The sequence below is a fragment of the Trichoplusia ni genome, chromosome 4 (assembly GCF_003590095.1).
Source record: "Trichoplusia ni isolate ovarian cell line Hi5 chromosome 4, tn1, whole genome shotgun sequence".
NCBI lineage: Eukaryota > Metazoa > Arthropoda > Insecta > Lepidoptera > Noctuidae > Trichoplusia > Trichoplusia ni.
This window is the reverse complement of record NC_039481.1, coordinates 8,931,776-8,953,366: the sequence shown is the minus strand read 5'-3', so window position 1 is coordinate 8,953,366 and position 21,591 is coordinate 8,931,776. Positions and strand designations below refer to the sequence as shown.

General features: G+C 33.2%; 1 protein-coding gene across 3 annotated transcripts; it reads right to left on the bottom strand.

Annotated features, from left to right (window-relative positions):
• Positions 1-3,443: 3,443 nt before the first annotated feature.
• On the bottom strand, positions 3,444-19,718 carry LOC113492923 (repressed by EFG1 protein 1-like). Of its 3 annotated transcripts, none has more exons than XM_026870652.1 (2): positions 19,610-19,718; positions 3,444-4,656 (listed from the first exon to the last, which is right to left on the bottom strand). In XM_026870652.1, exons 1-2 carry the CDS (start codon positions 19,646-19,648, stop codon positions 3,595-3,597), a joined length of 1,101 nt encoding a protein of 366 aa, XP_026726453.1. In that variant the 5' UTR covers positions 19,649-19,718; the 3' UTR covers positions 3,444-3,594. The 3 variants fall into 3 exon arrangements, with proteins under 3 accessions (XP_026726453.1, XP_026726454.1, XP_026726455.1); XM_026870653.1 differs by lacking the exon at positions 19,610-19,718 and adding an exon at positions 12,523-12,546; XM_026870654.1 differs by lacking the exon at positions 19,610-19,718 and adding an exon at positions 10,975-11,072.
• Positions 19,719-21,591: the final 1,873 nt, after the last annotated feature.

Here is a 21,591-nt window from a genome sequence, read left to right as displayed (position 1 = left end):
TCTGATGTAATTATGCTTGAAACTTAATGTTAAATTTTAACTTATTTTTTTATGCATACAATTTTAGGTTTATACATTCAACCTTACGTTTTGCAAAAACCAGAAGTCAAATCTCAGTCTTAATTCATTTAAGTAAAATTTTCTAGAACAAATTCAATTCAAGGCGAACAAAGTCGCGTGCAAAAGCTAGTCAAAACCAAACCAAAAGCTTACCTGAATTATGTTCAATATTTTATCAACGTCGATGACAGCATACTTCGCGTTCACAATGGCAATATTCTGAAATCATTAAACATGTTTGTATGTCTGTCTGTTATTTGGAGCACTTGATAACAGGCTTAAAATGTACACACATCTTTTGTTGTAAGGACGATCGATTTGAATGAATTTTCCATATTATATTTGCCTTAAGTACTGGTACTTATGTGTGTGATTTATTTTGATTGCGTTTACAATTTGGAAACAAGTAATTGTTTACCTTTTTCCCTACCATTTCTGGTGAACAGTTTACTGCGTTCGAACCCCGTGTCAACTCATGATTCGGGACTCTGATATTACATTATCCTAAAAAGGCTAGGTGAGTGCTGCCGAGAGCAGTGTGCTGTGACGGTGTTCTAGGCAGATAGGTATTTTTTTAATGATACGCCTTTTAATTTCCACATAGCAATCATTCGGAGTCAATACAGATTTTCATACTTAACTTTTATCCAACTCAGCGAAAAAGCGACTCGACTTTTATTTTATTACCAGCCTGAAAAGTGTTACTCCTGGGCAAAGGCCCAACTACTCTTCTTCCACTTTTTTCTCTCACACATTTGTAAAAAAAATAAATGCTAGTTTTACATCGCCTATTCGGGCGAATAAAAAAATCACAAGAATCCACCAGCAAAAATGTGACATTTTAAAATAAACAAATACCAACGAAAATTAAGTGTCAATAAAAAATCCTACCAGGCAAACGGCAGCAATTAAAACATTCATATTAATTCACTTAAAAAATAATACAAAACAAATATAAAAACAGTTACATTTCAACGTGGAACGCAACAGTAATAAAACTTTTCTCATCAATTCCACTGGAACTACAATATTGAATGCACGGCGTGAAATAGGACACTTGCTTACCAAGTTCTGTCGTGTGTAAAGGATATGTATGCTTGTAAGTTTGTATGTTAGAATCTTGTAATATTTAACTTGTAGTCAAAAATTTCAGGCTTACAAAGTTTAGGAAAACCAAAGTTCAGGACTGGTGAAACGGTGTTCTGTACGTGACGTTTTAGTTTTTGGGGAAAAGTTCAGGGGGCAAGTAGAAAGGGTTACCGTGGCCCCGGTACTCAAAGGGCAAAGGACGGAATATGGGTTGTGAACATAAAATAGACAGTTGGGAGCCTTCCATAACCATTATAATGTTAACTTTATGAGTGATTATGTAAGAACAATACTGCACGACGATTTTCAGGACTTTTCCGAAAAGAAAAAATGTTCACGCCATCTTTAATTCTCCTTGTCGAAATTACCTAAAAAGGTAATAGAATTAAATCATGTGAAACAGAGGCACCTATTTTTTGAGGTTCATACCTGCCCAGTACTGTATTTGCACCATTTGATAATATTCAGTACAACCTATGAAATGCAGAATTATTCAGTGAGACCAATATGAGTGGAAACCAACCAACACAGCAACACTAGTTTCAATAAAAGTCACAGACGACTACGTAAAACACGCATTCTTGACATTACTCACACTTTTATATCTTAACGCTCAAGTAATTTCATTGTTACTAAAAATGTCGGCAATCATTACACATTTTTCACTTGTCAACATGACATGTATGTCACAAGTAAATATGAAGAAAGGCGAAAAGAGAATGCCCTTAGAACATATTTTAAGGATGGACATGTTTTTCAACAACCAGATTTTATATTTAATTACAATGATATGCTTTACGAATTGAGAAGCTTAAGCTTGGGTGACCATCACAGGAAACTAATTGTTATATCTATACTAATATATAAGGCTGAAGAGTTTGTTTGTTTGTTTGTTTGTTTGAACGCGCTAATCTCGGGAACTACTGGTTCAAATTGAAAAATTAGGCTATATACCATCACGCTGCGACTAATAGGAGCGAAGACACAATGGAAAATGTGGAAAAAATAGGGCAGGTTAAATCATAACTTATATCTTCTAACCACGCGGACGAAGTCGCGGGCAACAGCTTGTCTTAAATAAAATAAACTAACGCTGTTAGTTAAGTTCCTACGTACAAAAAATCCTTCCTAACTTTAAGTAAGCTCGAAAAATACCTTCAACTGTCCAAAGCAATAAACTAGGCAACGTGTTAATCATTTACTTTAAACAAGAGGCGGTACACCAAGCCATAAATATATCACTTCTAACAAAAAGGTTCCACTAAAATTTACGAGTCCACTAAGTGACTGTTCGCAACTCTGAAACACGCTTTTCAAAACTAATGATACGAAATTCCAACGAGACATCGAGCACCTTACTTTGGTTCTATTAAAATAAAAATCAATACAAAACCGACTTTGCCACCAAACAAATAAGATTCAAAATTGTTTTTGGCCAGTTATAACAAATTTTAGTAGTAAAGTGTGCTCGTAGATACCCTTGCAACGATTCATGCTTTATCTACATCTATTTTGTGGGCAAGTTCTCTTCAAGCGCACAGTTGAAGGTCGATATGAAGTACCTTTCATGTTTTAACCTTTTCACGGCCAGATATATCTGGGTAATTTAACATTTAGCGCAGAACTGTCGCTCTTATTTTTGGATCCACACCAATGTTTTGTTCGCGAAAACAATAAGTTCATAAACCCGGTAAAAGGGCGAGCAGTGAAAGAGAAATTCTGAAGATAAGTTCGTGAGCTCTGAACAATGTGCTTCTCTTTTGCGTGAAATAAATCTTATTCATTTAGTCGATGTTAAAATTCGGCGAAATGATAAAATTAAATATGGCAATTTGCACTATCTATCCATATGACTGAACACCTTAAAGGTTTGGAGATCGAGGTTTTATATTATTTTCTCTTGCTTTTTTCCTAAAATTGCCTACAGATTTTAACGGTTCGATTTGAAACTAAATTCTTAAATTTTTTACATCATATTCATTCATAAAATTTGGACTCCATTCTTTTCAACTGAATTTAGGAATTCGTATAAAAATTAATGCTTTAAAAAAGGATTTAACCCATTTTTATTACTCTAACAATGAGCAAGTAAAAAGTCAGACGTTAATCACATAACTGCACCAGCTTACTGAATGGTTTTTAACAATTCAGAAAATGTAACAAGTTTTTAGTTAAATCGCTCTATTACGGGGAAACGAAATAATTCAGAATAGCAAAAATGATAATAAGGAAAAATTGAGTTTGCCTGTTTGTCATTTGTAGCTGCACAAGCACAAGCAATAAAACTTCTTTGGAAAAAATACGAACTATAAATATAATTAAACATACGTATAGCACAATAAATAGAGGTATATCATGTAGAAAAATAATATTGATGTCATCTTAATACTACTTAAATACGTGAGGAATGTATCTTTGGCTGAAAATGTTTGGAATGGAAACAATTTAATTAATAGGAGGTTTGACTTTGCTTGCAAAACTGCCAATAACATTGCCAGGTGGGTTGTAATAGGCAACAACGTAAATTTGCCCTTCTTTGGACTTGGCTACACCAACACCTAATTCCTTTGTATCTTCCCAAATTACTTGGGAGAAATGTCCAGATTTTAAATCTGAAGGCTCTCTACCAAACTGATGATTGTTGACTTCGCTGTACCATTTGTCTACCGGATCTCTTCCTGATACTGTAAAGTTAGGATCTGAAGACCAAGCGGAGAATATATTTTCTCCATAATCGTTTTGATCTCTGTGTTCTGTTTGACCTTTCTTCGCTAACGTTTTAGACCATTCTTCGGCGTATTTACAAAGCTTCTTGTTTAGTTCCAAAGGTTTTACTCCGTGCTGCTTACGGTAATCATTGTGGGCCTTCAAAAATTCTTCATCAAATTTTTCACTAGTTATTGACGTCGATTTGAACCGGCTTACTAAATCTGATGCAAGTTCACTTAAATTCTTGCTGTTTCTTTGGTTTGGGGACGGAGGAGATAAATTGTTGTTTGATTCTCTTGGAGAGTTGTTGGAATTTGTTCTGAACTGACCAGCACCTGGTGGAGGAATGTTCTTTACAAATTGGTTGCTGAAGTTACCAGGTGGGTAGTAGTTGGCAACAACGTAAAGTTTTCCAGTTTTGCTTTTTGCACTTCCGACTCCTAATTCTCTGGTTGATTTCCAAACGACTTGAGTGAAATGGCCGCAAGTAAGGACTTCTGGTTCTCTTCCAAAGGAGAAGTTGTTTATTTCACTGTACCATTTTTCGATGCAGTCTCTAGCTTTGATTTTCGTGTTGGGGTCAGCTGACCAACCGCAGTAGACGTTTTCTCCATAGCTCTTGTTCAGGCTGTATGCCATAGCATCTTTTTTCGCTAACTCTTCAGCCCATTTCTGGCTGACTTTACTGATTTCCTTGCTGAGCACTAGAGGAGGTACTCCATGTTCTGCTCTGAATTCATTGTGGACTTCTAACGCCTCGAGTTCAAATTCATTTGACTTGGAAGTGAAGAGTTTCGTCTGAAAAAGATGAATGGATAGATTAGTTAACGTTTATTGCAAAAGATACGGATTCTGACGTCAGTGCTACGGACAAGAATAGCGTTATCTTATTGATTTAATTTAGCCCTATTAGCGATAACTCTCCACGTTATCGTGAAGTGTAAATTTATAAATTCTGCTGTAACTTCACACAGTGACCTCATAACTTTATGAAATGCATGTGTTTTTCTGGATACGTCATGTCTTTCGAATACCTATTTAGGTTTTTTCATGGCCGCCTTAGAAATATTCCAATACCATTTCATATACTTGTGCACTATAAGCATGTTTAAGCTAATGATACATCATATTAAATTAATTGCGTGTTATGCTCTAGATAACACAAATGAATGGCCATTTACAAACTTCGCCGATTATAATTTAGTCCGTCTTTTGTTCGACTTAGGTTCGGCTTATAATGACATCTAATACAATACTCAGGACGAAGTTGTTCACGAAACAAACCTATATTAGTTTTTTTCATTTGTCTAAGATATTTTGTCATGTTTTAGTTTAATGTACTTTTTGTTGGACATTGTTTTATCATATTTTTTATTTGGAATTGCCAACCTGCAGTGAGCAAGTGGGATACTTAATATTCAATCCTTCTTTCAGAGGGAAAAGTCATTTACCGAAAAATAGGACACATATTTTGTGCATAAGCACAATTCTTTTTATTGTTCTCTAAACAACTTTATTTACATCCGACTTCAAAAGGAGAAGTAGACTTTCAAATCGGCTGTATTCTTTATTTTATGTTTGTAACCTTAGATCTTGCGACTGGATGTACCGATTTTGTTGATTCTGTAATTTGGTCCCTTATACATTTCATCAAGTGTGGCTCAGTACGTAGTTTTTATTTTAAGTGTGTTTGTTTTTTTGTTGTTAAAACAACATTATATGTAGCCTATGTCAACACGTTTCCCTATACCTCGTAAATCATAGCATCATGGAATCCTACAGCTTACTACAGTGAGTTTCTCTGACTCACAGTCACGCTTTAATAGCTTAACCTCAGTAAGCGATACAAGTTTATGTTATCAGTAGATAACTTTTTATTGCACCTAGCCTATTGTTGAATCACAGGCTTATACCTACAAGGTCGTTCTTGAAAGTCGTAATGCAGTACTTCCTCAATTACTTATGACTGTAATGAAAAAATCCTGTCAGCATACATTTTTAGATTTTTTGGTTTTATGTAGTAGTAGTATGTAGATGTAGGTACTATATTTTTGTATCAATTTTTTTTTTACATATTTTGCTTTCTTAGTTTTGCCACCAAAAGTGAGTTGAAAAACGTCTTAAAAGTACATACTCTCGTGATAGCATAGCAGTCCGATAATGTGAGAAAACCTATTTGCTCTATTTACCCTTACTATGAGTTCGAACTATCTTCATACCTAATTTCATTAACGTCGGTTTAATAGTTGAACTGTTTTACCATTATACTTAGTAGTATAAGAAATTTCCCTTCACCCAAAAATAAACTATTTCAGTCCAGATTTATAATAAGCCAGTTATTTCGATAATAATAAATCATGAACACAACACAAACACCTATCCAATACCATTATCACATGAATACAAACTCATAACAATTTCACTTCACTGATAACGATCTTGATAGTAGACTATAATTACTTATGCCAAGTGTTTCCGCGAATGCATGCAATTTTGTTCAGTATTTTAGGATTATTTTTATTCATGAATTAATGATAAACAAAAATCTAAAAGACTACAAAGACTATTTTTATAAGGTGCTAATTTTTTTAAAGATTCTTCTCCATTTAAATCTTACCGAAGTAAGTTTTTTTTATAAGGAACAGAGAAGCAACTATCAGACTTCTTTGACACATTTTGCAAGGTTACGCAGCACGAGTGTTTTATTTACACTTGTTGTTTTTTTTACCCACCTTAGTAAATTATTTCTTGTGTCTAGAGGCTTTAAAAAACATTCAAGTCACATGCACAAAGATTTTAATGTTTGTGAAATGTTTTAATGATTTTACGTCTAAAATTGACGAGATGTGTCAACTGACAGGCGAATTTTCCAAGGCCAAAGAGTGCGAAAACTTCTCAAAAATAACTGACCACAAATTTTACTAGATGTTAGTACCCATTTTATTTTTGGAAGATTTGGAATTCGATATTGAGACCTCGTACAGCTTACTCATTGATCGTATAAACCGATGTATCCTTTAAGTATGTACACTTCAGGAGAGTTTCTATAAAGTCATATTATTTTTACGGGAACTGCTAACAATCCTAAACATATTACCAAATGGAATCAAATTCAAGGAAAACTTGAATAAAATGGTTTTATTAAGGCGTGAATTTCTAGGAATCCATGTCGTAATATAATCTATAATAATGTTATTGAAGCATTAATCCGAGAACTTGGAATTTTTATTACAGGATTATAAGTAGATAATGTTCTATTTGATAAGGAATAACTGCGTCTAGTAACTATTGCTGAAGGATTTGGAAAATTTAATATCAACTCTTTTGAACCATTATACATCGCTCATACGATTACATAAAATACGAGTGTGTATGTATGTGATATATCAATAAAGAAAAGTTATTTTCAACGAACTCTTTAACTCTAGGAAGTAGTAGAATTTAATCAGTGTTTATTTACAAATATTTGCTAAGATTTTTTGTATGTGTTTCACTGTACTTACTCATATATTATCATAATATATTTAAATAAACGTCGTTTTAAAACAGTTTTTATATGTCCTCTATAGGCCTATTAGGGTCAACAATCGTTATCTTATTTATTTAAATGTCTTTATCATTCATATATTTTTTTAGTAACGTTTGAAGGTCTTTCAAACAGATGCAAATTACAAGAAATAACAAACATCATCAAATATGCTTCAAATCCTTTAATGCTAAACTAGCTTAGTTAGATAACTTAGCTTCCTTAGCGTATTGAATCTGCCTGTAAAGATAGTGTGAGTGTTTTTAATACAAAAAAAAAACCGTTCAAACTATCCACGTTAACAATCTTTTTTTTAATCAAAATATGTGTTTGAATCAAACATGTTTGCCAAACTCTATGTACATTTACTCATAGAGTCCAGTACAAAAAGTGTATGTCCGACATTAATAGATCCCGTGGGATATAAGACTCAATTGAGGATATGATTATGAACTACTGGCCTTAACTTGTCAATAGGTCACAATGAGGCCGTTAACCCTAATTCCACCGCAACCGCCGTAACAATTGTTTTGATGCATCGCGTGATACAGGCTATCCTGTTATATCTCTGACACAGTTTGTCAATTTATAATGCAGGTTGAGTAATAGAGGGTTAAGTTTCATTCTAGACAGGTCAGATTCATAATGTGGAACGAAATTTATTGTACCTATTATGTTAAGGTAGAGTTTGGTGAGAAATTATGATTCTAAAGTTAATCATAAACTTCACACATTTGATCTTAGAAAAGAAACTACCACCGTAAACACTAATTGAGGTATATAAATATGAATGCGTGACTAAAGACGAAATGTAGTCCACACCGAAGTAAACAAATGGAGGCTTAGACAGCGGTGTGTCAAAAAAAATGATCAAAGCAATAGTAAATAACACCAGTTTTTTCTTATATACCTACGTGCTAATATTGGTACAGGCCTCTATAGGGAAAAGCGCAGCAAGTGAGCTAGCGTGGTAATCACCCACATCCAGGATTTTTTACGATGATTTCCTGCACCGTTTGTTAGTGGTATTTAAGACTAATAAAGAAAGTACCTATAACTATTAACAGTCATTTGGATACTTTGCCAGCGTTGACATCGAACCTGCATACAAATCAATGCATAGAACCGCAAGGTCACTGTGATCGTAGCTATAATATGTATTATTGTATTAATTGACGCGGCATCTTTTGCATAAGATAGAGGCCTACTTCCATTTCCAATTATCCATAAAAGTTTATGACTTTAAGTTCGAGAAATTATGTGCAATCAGAAATTGTTATCACGTACAGGAAAATAATGAAAGTGCTATTGTTTTCCTACAGCCGCGGTTACTCACCCACAACATTGGCAGGTACTTCGGAAATGCAAGGATTTTTGTGAACATTTGTCACCTTTCCAAGGTACTGTCAATCGAAATCTATACTAATATATAAAGCTGAAGAGTTTGTTTGTTTGTTTGAACGCGCTAATCTCAGGTACTAGTGGTCCAAATTGAAAAATTCTTTTTGTGTTGAATAGACCATTCTTCGAGGAAGGCTTTAGGCTATAAACCATTACGCTGCGACTAATATGAGCGAAGCTAATATGAGCGACTAATATGAGGTACAATGGCAAATGTGAAAAAACAGGGCAGGTATAAATCATAACATATATCTTCTACCCACGGGAACGAAGTCGCGGGCAACAGCTAGTATACAATAAAACTATTGCAAAAATTAGTGTTCGTACTTGAAGCATTCATATCAAGGAGTAGGCTCATCCTCCCATGTCGATAACAATTGCAATTTTTGGTAACATTAAAAATAATGTCTAAGGTAAACTGTCCATGTGTATTTAAAAGGCTAACTTATAGTGATTCTTGACGGTCAATTTTTTGATATTGATTAAATTGAAACAAATGTCTGCATTGTATAGGTACTTAAAGTGCAGTCATACTTGGTGAAGCATGGGCGCATATTATTGCCACTTTCAAAAGTGAGATGAAGTATCTACTATCTCCATATTGTATTGCATCTCGCTTAAACAAAACCGTCTTGCTTTAACCGTCTTGCTTTGAGTGCAAAACTACATTAAAATTAAAGAGCAGTCAACACAAAAAGTATCCTTCAAAATGCGGCTGCCAGTAAGCGGAAAATATGCCGCGAAAACATGACCTTAAATCTAAAAGGTGCAATAATTCACAAGGTATTTTCCTCATTATTGAAGCGGCCGTTATAAAAAAAAAAATATGAATATAAATCGAAATATTATTTCTTATTATACAATACATAACAATAAGTTTGTCTTTGATCTGTGAGCGGTTTATATGATATTATATTTGGACGGTTTATAGATACCGTAATACGTACTGGATATTTTAGTAAAACATCTCATAAGAGAAACAGAAAAAAAAACAGTCCGATGAAATTATTACGATATTATAATTTGATTTGCTAAAATTTGGCGCAAATCATTAAAAGCTGTTGAGTGCTAACTACTGAATTAATTTAAGATGGCTCATTTAATTAAAAAGAGATTTAATGGCTTTATCGAGAAGCAAGTAAATTAAAATTGGCCTTGGCTGTGGTCAAACTTAATGCAAAGGTTCCATACAAAATTGGCACAACAAACCCATATTTGCATGAAAAATTGGCCAGCCAAATTTTTTTTACCGCAAAAGCGTTGCTTGACTTCGATTTTTATGTTCATTATTTGTAAAATCAGCAAAGAAAATAAATCATCTGTCTAGCTATTACCTTTTATTATCGATCTTATTAACTAAACATACACTAATCAATCATGCTAATAGTTTCTGATTAGACTGTTGTTATTGACTTATTGTTTTCAATTGACGAAGCTAAGTGGATCGGTTTTTGTTTATTGCCTAACTATATTTGCGTAGAACAGTTTATGTGTATTTATTAAATTGTTATGTTATAACTCAAAGTAGCTTATGAATATTGCTAAATATCAATTGCAAAAGAAGATTAATTTATCCAGTTTTTATAGGTATTTGTGTCTGTTATATATTATGCAAGTATTTTGAAGTAAAAATCTGTGTTTGTCTGTTACTCTATTGCGGCAAATTGATAAAACATGATTTGTGGTAAGCCAGCATTCGAAGAAAGTATATAACTTCAGTCACCATATTTAACAAACGCCATATTTAATATAAGGGAACTTGTTTACAAAACATCATATAGAAGTAATTGGCGACATTGGCCTACAAGTATCAAGATAAAGTGTAAATTTTGTGTACAATTTTTCATTTTAAATACAAGGCCAAAGTTACACAAGTCTTTTATTACAACTAAGTGACTAGGTATATTAAATCTCTAATCACTATCACTGATAAACGGATTAAAACCGAGTAGAATGTTAAAACAAGGTTTTTAAAACATCCTCAAAACATCAGAACAATATTAGAACATTTTAAAAAGTTACAGAAGTCAACGTGAAAAAAAAATGGTACATTACTTTAAAACCAAAGGGAATTAAAAAACAAATTAAACGCCACGAAATCACAATGACATTATTTTATATAATCGTTATCGACAAACCGCAATCACTCACTGTTCCACATTCATAAACAAAATAAAAGGAATATTTACCATCGTTCACGAAAGAGGTCGAATTGTGTGAAGTCAAAAAACTATAAGAACAAGACGTCCCCTTGCCACAGAGTCTTAAGAAATCCTGAGGCCAGAGTGTTAGGCAGTCTATCCTGCCAGTCCTTATCACGATAAGTTTCGACCAATGTATGAATGACGAATATCGAGTTACCGTGTGTTATCGAGATAAAAATGTCGAGTGCTTTGTAATTGGAATCGTGTAAATACTCTTTTCTATTTATTAAGATTTTGATTAGTTTTTAAGAATATTATTTTATTTAAAGATCTGTTCTATCTCTGTAAGTAAGATTTAGTGTAAAAATAAATACTCAGATGATTATTGTGTTTTTTTTGTGCAATTCTTTTTACTTTTATTTCGAAAACAGACTAAAAATAAATAGCTGGTAGAAACAGTATTTTTCAGAAATCATTTAAGACAAAAGAATAAATGAATACTCCCAGTAACAAAATAATAAATGGTTTATGTATCAATACATTACTAATACCAATACAATTTATTCGACTACTCGATAAAATCGACTAAATCGTATTTTAGCTAATGTATTTTCAATTTATCAAAGCAATATCGTTTCAGATAAAGAAATATTTTGATAAACTCAGTGCGACCGTGACTAAAGCAACGTACTTGTAAAAAAATATGATTAATGTGGCGACGATTACTTGCTAAGCGATTTTCGAGATTTATCAGTACAACTCTAATTTCATTAAGTGCGATTTTTGTTTGAAATTGTATTTTTATCTGGAATATGTTTTGAACGGGTAGATAATTATTGTCAGCTGTTATAACGTAATCGATTGCAAAACAAATTGCATTAAGATTTACATTTTCATATGTCATACTTTAAGGACATTTTGATAAAGATTTTGTATCATTATAATAATTGTAAGCATCACGCACTTTCTAACAGAAAATAAATCAAAGATGTAATAGTAATCATTAAAATTGAAAAGCCTCTTCCACTTTTAAAAATGTCAATTAACGAAAGTTATGTATCTTCGTTAATTATTAAAATGATAAACATAACAAATCTGTAAGCGAAATTACGCTTAACAATGTTTGTAAATTGTTGAGTTGTTCCCATCCCACGATAGTCAATGTTTACATAATAACCTGTGTTACAAATTTTATGATATTCTTCCCATTTGTATGCCAACATTGTCTCATTGGGCACATCATAATAAATAAATAAACTATTCGCATAATTGATTCATCCCGGTGTCAGAGTATTAAACCTCAATTAGGCCACTGACCAATTTTAACACACCCTTTTTTTTTTATTTTATAACCTATTATAAAAAAAGAGATGCAATATTTTAGTAAAACAATCTCCCACAAAACCGGTTTAGCGGTTTGATTGAGGTGTTGCATCGCGTTGTTATACATAAGTAGGGAGGTTTCTAATAAGTATACCAATACTTAATTATTTATTTTAAATTCCCGCAAGTACTGGTATTCTCACAACGTTTTGAAATTAGAATATGACACCAAACTAACAAAAGATTGCTTATAACAAAACAATAACACACCTTTAACATTTCCAAACACGAACAAAGGTTTTTACCACTTTTACAACTTAATTTTCCAAGTAATATTCACCAAACAGTCTGTATACCTCAAAATATTAGCACAAACTGACACAATTACACAATAAAATCGACCCACCATGATTTGTAAAAACACAATGAAATGGCGAACAAAAAAAGAGCAAACGTCACGTAATTGATAGCACACGTATAGAGAAACCTTTGTCATGAACTGCGGCTCGGATCACTCAGTTTTTAGTATGTATTTCGCTTAAAAGAAAGGTTTTTTACACACTTTCAAATTAATGAAATTGTTTTATATGTATTTTAGGATCATTTTTGTCAAAACGCAACCGCAAGTAAACTAAAAAAATAAAAATAAACTACGAAAAAGATGAAAAATAAAAATGGCAGGATACTTTTAGTTTTAGTTCCATGACTATGTTAACTTTTTTTGTAATATTTTTGTTGTAAACTTTTTTAATTAAAATTAAACGCATTTTCAATAATTATTTCAAATACAAACTATTTTAAACTGTATCCCAGTTAATCGTTGGCCATTATCGTCGACAAGAAATAAACAAAAAGAGCGAACATTTATATCGCAACAAAAGTCGTATGTTTCATATAAATTGCCCCACTAAAGTCAGTTGAGCGTGCAGCCGGCCTAACTCACTCGGTCGGCAAGTTAATTGAAACGTCATATTTTGGTCATTAACCTTAATAATTGTGAGAACAGTCGCCATTCGAGGAAACAGGAAGACGTGTAAGCCGTTTGCGAATTACTAGAAACTCCTTTTTTATTGATGTTAATCTTTGACACGCATGAGTTGATGTTTGAGATATTAAACCTTATGTCGTTGTTATAAGGGTGGTTTTAGTTTTATCAGCGTGTCCAGTATTCGAATTTACTGGTGGACTTCGATATTATAATACCACCCGTTATTTCAATACAGTAAGGGTCATTTTAGTAAGTACTCTGTTTCTTTTGATCGAAACAAGTTTTGATTCTACACCTTATGTCAATACACTAAGGATTATTTTAGTGCTCTCTTTATATGGCACGTGCCCAGTATTTAAAAGGAAATAAAAGACACACGAAAAAGTTTTTTTTTTTGTTATTACGACGTACAAAGAAGTTGTTAGTGTGTGTTTATTTGTAAATTATATTAAATTATACAAACAAAAAATAATTAGAATTAAAAATAGGGAAAATAATTATACACTGGAGGTGTATAAGTCAAGTTTTGTCTTTACCATGATAATAATTATAAACATATCGAAGCAAGCAAAATTACGTTAAACAATGTTTGCAATATATTGAGTAGTTCCCATCCCACGATAGTCAATGTTGTCATAGTATCCTTATTTAGAAATAATTAGTATATGCTTGCGTGTATATCCATCGTATCCTTTTCCCAACTATGTTGAGGTCGGCTTACATTCTAACCTTCTCAACCTAGTTGCCTAAGCCACATGATACACCTTAATCAGACTGGTTGTCAGACTTCCTATCTTCTACCCGTAACTACTGTCAAAGATGTGTAAATAATAGCCACACCAACAATATACTAGTAACGTGCCTTCCGAAACATGGAGGAACTCGTTATTACATAGATGGTCACCCATTCAGGGACCGACCGTAGCTTAGCCTGTGATCAATCAACTTGTGCAGTTGTTTACATTCAACTTAACTATCGGTTTTTTTTCGTTACTTATCGCTTGAATATAAATCTTGAAGCCCGGATTTCCCGGCCAAGTATGTATTGATTTATCTAAATGCAGTAATAAATACTGGTATTTAGAATTTCCTTCTTGAAAACCTATTGGAATTAACCCATTCTTATCAGCGATAAGATTAGGTTTTATAACTGAGTTCCTGCCGTCCTCTACTGGCCTGATGGTCTAGCGGTTGTAGGTCCTGACTGCTGTAACGGAAGTCGAGAGTTCGATTCCCAACCAAGACATTTTTTTTTGTCTGTTTATTTTTTATCTTGGATTTGTATCTATGCATTAAAAATGTCTATAAGTATCTTTATCAGTTATATAGCACTACTATAACATAATTATATTCCTATTTTATCCATGGATACTATGTTTGTAACATAGTATAGATAAATGATCATCACACGAACATTGATTACTGAACCATTACGTTTGTGTGGTCTACATTTTACGATCACAATTCCTAAAAATCATTAATTAAGATGTGAGATAAGTTTAAAGGGTAATTACCATTTATAATTTACTATAAGTTAAAGGTCTCTACTCATTCAATGAAATAACGTATAAATCACGGCTTGTTGATAATTATTTGAGACCTTTGAGGTTAGGTTTTTCTGATAAATGTACTACACTGTATCTATAATAGCTTTTGCATGCAGTTTTGTTCTCAAACAGAATTATGACATTGTTTTGGTTTAAAATTTACCGATTGACCTTTAAACTTGAGCCAATTTCAACCTAGAATCGGTGCACCGATTATATATTACGATTTTACTTCCTATTAATATTATAAACGAAAAAGTTTGTATGTATATATTTTCCTCTTTCACGCAACAGCCACTGAACGGATTTAGACGAAACTTGGTACACATAGTTTAAACCAGGATTAACAAGTAGGATAGTTTTGTCCCGATTGGTTCTTTCGGCACCTACGGGCAATAGCTTACTATACTATACTTAGATCATAAAATAATGTTCTGTAGCCTTTCTATAGTAAATGGAACATACAACACAACAGTATTTTTTTTATTTTGTTCATCCCTGTCTGAGTTAAGCGCGGTCAATAATAAGTGTTCCGTACTCTAAAGGTCAAACCGTCCAAACCGTCTGTCCGTCACCAGGACCCTAATTCTGCTATTAACAATGGCCAACGAATGTATGAAAATTGCCTTAAAATGACACTTTTCATATTCTTTTAAGCATTTTTCTTAAACAATAATTAAAAATTCAGTATAGGACGGTAAACTTAAGGTCAATGCAATGAATTTTTAACCGACTTCAAAAAGGAGGAGGTTCTCAATTCGACCCGTATGTTTTTTTTTGTATGTATGTTACTCGATTTCTCCGCCAATTATGAATGAATTTTAATGATTCTTTTTTTGTCAATTATTGTGTTGGCATAATGCTAAAGAGAGTAGGACTTATTTCAAATTTAATCTGATTGCCATTCATTCATCGGCCATTGTAAATAGCAGAATCGGGGCCCTGGCTGTATTCCAAGAAACGTGTTAGTTAGACAGTTGAAAGTTCAGGCTATAATAATATAGCAACTCAAAATTGAGTAGTACTTAAATTCGGTAACCATACGCTTATCAAAATCACCAATAATTGTATTTCATCAACAGATCTAATTACACCAATGTAATTATAAGAACCTGCAATTGACAATACGATAATATAATTAATGCCCTTGGTGATAATTAATTAGTTGTTCGAATGCTATATGATCTTGATTGGGTAATTTTGGTAATTCGAGTCTTTATAATGATTTGTAATGCCTTGAGTATACTTGCTGTTGCTTACAGCAATGTAAGTTTTTTAGTAGTTTCTTTTTGCTCAATTATTTCATTTAGGCTGTACTGATAACCGATTGTTAATAGGTACGATAAACCCAGTGTGCGTGACGTGTAGCGGGTTCGATCCCCCGTTGGACAAGTATTTGAGTGATCCATGTATGTTTGTTCTGAGTCTGGGTGTTTTGTGCGTGATACAGGGATTCCTTCCTCGGTGCGACACGACATAAGGATAGAACTCCTTGGTGCGAGAGACGTTTAGTTAAACACTTTTTACTGACAAGTGACATTATTAGCCGCCATTTCTATACATTTAGTGATGGATTTCAAATTTGATATTATATAATTTCGATATACAATATTCGATGCGTTTCATCCTCGTAAAAATATACCTGGTGGACTAATTTTATTTGTTAGACAAACTCCTACTCTCATTGAAAAATAATATGATTGACTTCAAATAACATAAAATTTATGTCGCTTCTCTATAAAATTCTACGTAACATTGATTTAATTCTATACAGTTCAATGCCCTTTCCCCACCCATACCATAACAGATACACCGTTTCTCCTTAGTACCATTTCTTATCAGGCTTCATCGGTAGATAGCGTACGATCGCGAAGTCTACACACCTAAGTTTATCAGATAGGGCGTTAGTGCCGGGCTAATTAACGCCTGTATGTAGGTTAACTTCTTAGACACGTCTTGAGAATACGGTAGGTTACCTTAAATGTATGGTATTTGCCAGAGTTCGGTAAGTAGGCTGTGCATTTTGCAGATTTTTTGAGAAAAATGAGTAACTGTTTTGATATTATTATATTATTTTATATTATATGCGGACAACATCACATACATTTTTCTGAACCCAAAGTAAGTTGCTAAAGCACTTGTATTATGGAATTCAGATACAACGAAGGTACCACAAACACCCAGACCCGAGACAATGTAGAAAAAGTGAATTTTTACATTGACCCGACCGGGGATCGAACCCGGGACCTCAGAGCTAGCGACACCTTGAAACCGGTGCGTACGCCACTCGACCTCGTTATTAAACGTAGTTAGCTTTTTTCTGAGTTTAAGATGTATTTCAAATGTGAGTAGATTTATCTGTTGTCTAGTAATTAACTGCTTCCAATCAAACTTTAGTCACTTGTCAAAAATACGCTCAAACTTAGAACATGCATTCGTGGATTTCTGAACAGAAATTTGTTTTGCACGGGGATTGAACTCGCGACACGTTTTGCTTGGTTTGACACAGAGATGGTGTTAGCACTGATTAAATATAGATGACAAATTGACAAGTCACATGAAATATCAAGAACAATGAAACACAAGTTTTGTGTTAAAAAGTCTTCTCAAGATCTAGAACAAAGTCAACCTTCTGTTTTAATTGTTCCGTAAAGTCGATGAGTGAAAGATTTTAATTAGTTGACATTTCTTCTTTTAAATCGTTTTTAATTTAATTCTTTAATTCCTAAGAAAGGAGAGCTCGAACAATGGACTTTTAACTAATTTCGTCCCAGTTTTAATTAAAAGATGTTATATTTGGGAGACTTAACGAAAAAATTTTAAACGGGAAGTGAGGCAAATTTAACTTTTTTTTTATTAATTGATTGCACATAGATTTTCTGCGAAACATTTCTCCTTGCAATTCACACAGATCCATTAAAAAAATAGAAGCAAAACAATACAAAGATAGAGTGACAATCACTCCAACGAATTTTATGCCATATATCATGTACTATTAGAATTTAGGTCAATGGGCAGTTGTTAGATAACTAATTGTCTTTTTAATGAAGTTTTAATTAATATTGTTATTAATAACGATTACAATGATGAGTCGGTGTTGAGTGATGCTGATAAACAAAGTGATTAAGTATCGTTCTGTTAAACTAAGGTCGGGTCACTGGCTTTGGACGATTAATCACTGTTTTTTTTTTCATTAACCACCTTATTATGTTCTTCTCCTACCGCGGGTCTGCTGGTAGAGATTTCTTTAGAAATAATAAATGCGGACAACATCACATACATTGTTCTGAACCCAAAGTAAGTTGCTAAAGCACTTGTGGTATGGAATTCAGAAACAACGAAGGTACCACAAACACCCAGACCCGAGACAATGTAGAATTGTGAATTTTTACATTGTCTCGGGTATTTTTATATTTGTAGAAATAAACAACGTAACTATACAAAAAGTACACTGTGGATAACTACTTACGCATGACGTCTTTAAAAAGAAGATCAATTTAAATTGCAAAACTCGATTCCCATTAAGTCTAATTTTTTTTTTGTGTCCTGGGGTACAGACTTAGCTCAGGAGAAGCATTTGTGGACCACACAAAATAGTTTGGCATGGGGACCTCAACTATCAGTGCAGTCAAATTAAAGATCAAATCTCTCTACAATTCTTTGTACTCAAAATTGTAATTCAAAATAACACTTTTATGAATATTGTTTGAAGGAGAGTAAAAACTTAATTATAATCAAAAATAGGTCAAAATGATAAGATAAGACTATCACTTGTACGAAACTGAGATGGCTAAATCCTCCTTGATAAAAACTCTTCGTTTAAGATGCTGTTTACATCTTGATATGAGATACCTTATGGAGTGTAACTTTCTTTACCTCTACTCAGATTATTAATATATTTTGTGTGGTTTTATTATGTATAAGACATGTTTCAATAAATATATTTAAAAAAAAAGCGTTAACAAAAAAGAAATCTTATTTAATGTAGTGTCTCAATTAAATGTCAATATTTTATTAATAGAAAATGTTTTCTTGAATTAATTAAATTGGGGAGGGGGTTGGGTTGTGATTTTTGATAGAGAAGAATTAAGTACCATAGCGAACTGCTTACCTATGACTACTTAAAGATTTCCACAAAAAGAAAAACAATATTACAATCTTTGTAACGCGGGGAAACCCCAAACATTCATATCACGTGGACAATAATTAAGACATCTCTTGACTTTCTTATAAACGCATATAATATACCGTACATGTTCTTGTACTTTAAAAATAGATATAGATGGCCGGTGATGAGGATGCGGTTTGAAACCGTTTTAAGGTTTTAACCAAAGTCACTCAACATTTATATTGTGTTATATATTTATCAACGTAGTTTATTTTCACAGATGTTTCCCAATTGACTAAATATTTACTTATTATTCTAGCAGTATGTATTTTTTATTTTATGGACGTATACAAAACACTTGATATTTTCATCAAATTTTAAATATAACCAACATAATATATTATAGTGTTTATTTGTTGAAATGGATACTAACAAAACGAATTCAATAATATGAATTAAAAGACAGCAGGTGCTGTTTTGATAAAAATAAACAGATTGTAAAAAAAGATAAAATCCGCAAACACCAAATATCGTGTAAGAGATAAAGAAAATATTAAACACAATAACATCTTGCCTCTAATATTATATTTTTGAACTTAGCTCAAAATCACACTGCAACTCTACATTTAAAAAACAAATCTACAGATATTAATAAGTATACCTACTTATTTTAAGCTCAAATACAAAACAAAAAGTAAATGCCACCTTACTCACAATATAAGAACATCCAGGTAAAACGCACGGAGTCTTCATTGTTGAAAAAAACACTATCACAAGCTTATTTCTTTTTCAAGACGGCGCGTTTAAAAAAACTGCATCACATCTCGCGGTAGCGAGTATAGTAAGCGATATTGTATTTAGGAGATAAGTGTCGTAGGGTGTGTGGAGTAAGGTGTAGGCGGATAGCGGGGAACTATAAGCGGCAGCGTGTAAACATCCCGAGCAGACATTTTTGCGTGGTAAAGCTAGCTGACGATCACGAAGGGAAACGAATTCTAAAAACATTATGTTTGTACCTTAGTGTGTATTTTAAATCGTATGAGCGGATAGCGAAGATTTTGTAGCATAGCATAGGAAAAATAAAGTATGAAATAACAATGTATTGCTCAGTAATATTGAAAAGACTTGTGGTTATCTCTTCTTTTTCAATTTTATTTTTATCTTTTTGAAGATTAAGCACAAAGTTCTTTTTCATATTCCATTTATTTGTACGAGCAAAGCGAATGATTTATACATCGCTATATCCTGTAACTTGAACAGCCTACATATCAATAAGGCCTTGACCATAATCATACTATAGGTCTCCGTTTATTGGTATTATCGTAATACAAGAGATAAGTAATGTTTATGACGTTGTAATGTATGTTTAACCGTTTTGTCAATATTATGACTTCACTTTTAAACAGATCTTTTTACTATCCGCCAATAGATAAGAAACAATGGAATAGGTAGAGACTAAGATTGATCAGATTGTTTTAAACATGGCTGACAAAGGTAACATGGGAAAAAACATTTCGCATTTTTTCTTTAACTTGCCTTGGTTTATGTATGAAGTCAGGTATTTAATATGAACTAAATTAAATAAAATTTATCTAGTCTAGAATCCTAACAATATTTGGAGGACCTACCGCAACATCTTATAGAAATATCATTGCATTTGTGGAAGGGAGATGCCACTTTACGTTGTGTTATGCTCTGTCACGCTTCCACGTCCAATAATATTACCTGGTATATTGCTTTGAGTGAGGAGCTTTGTTTGACTTTGAGGAGCTCGTGGCTAAACTATAACTACATAAATGAATCGATCATGGGTTTAGCTATGCTTGACGCGGTTGGTCCGCAGATGGGTGACCATCTTCGTCATGACGATTACCTCCGTGTTTCGAAAAGCACGTTAAGTTATAGGTCCCGGCTGTTATTCATACACCTTTGACAGTCGTTACAGGTAGTCAGAAGCTTGAAAGTCTGACAACCGTACTAACTAAGGGGTATCGTGTTGCCCAGGTAACTGAGTTGAGGAGGTCACATAAGCAGTCGCTTCTTGTAAAACACTGGTACTTAGCTAAATCCGGTTAGACTGGAAGCCGACTCCAACATAGTTGAGAAACGGCTAGGCCGATGATGATATTACTTTGAGCGATGTTAGCTGACCCGCTATAGAAGTTACTACAGTTAAGAGAATATAACAAAAAAGGAATATAGTGCCTCGAACCAGTACAAATAAGGAGACACGTTCCCCTTACCTTCTCGTGTGAAAATCTTCATGCAAATTAAGAATATTGCTCTGGATCTTCCTTATTGGGAACTTGACAGGCTTTTACGCGTAATAAAGTGAATCCTTTACCAATTTTTTGATATTCGGAATTTCAGTAACATGAAACTCTTTGGTACGATATTATCAGCCGAGAATATCAACCTGATTGCTGGTGGTTGTCCAATTTTTGCTACTAATAGCATAAATTGCTTAAAAAAACTTGTACGTAGTTGAAACTTATGGATTGAACAATTCTTACACAAATCGTGATCCACAATTTGAAATTAAGGCTCAATTTTTATTTTCATATCGTAACGTTTTGGGCTATTTTGATACAAACGCGCAGCTAGTCTCATTGGATCTGTAATTTAACGTTTCTTTAGCTTCTATCTTTGGACTTCTAGAGAGCAGAGAAAATTAGTTTAGTAATCTCAATTCATTA

What these genes read in the sequence shown, in the direction of transcription:
- LOC113492923 (XM_026870652.1), bottom strand. Translation starts at nt 19,648, where the DNA reads ATGAAGACTCCGTGCGTTTTACCTGGATGTTCTTATATT. An exon ending in TACCTGGATGTTCTTATATT is followed by an intron (nt 4,657 to 19,609) that starts GTGAGTAAGGTG and finishes CATCTTTTTCAG; the next exon opens with ACGAAACTCTTCACTTCCAA.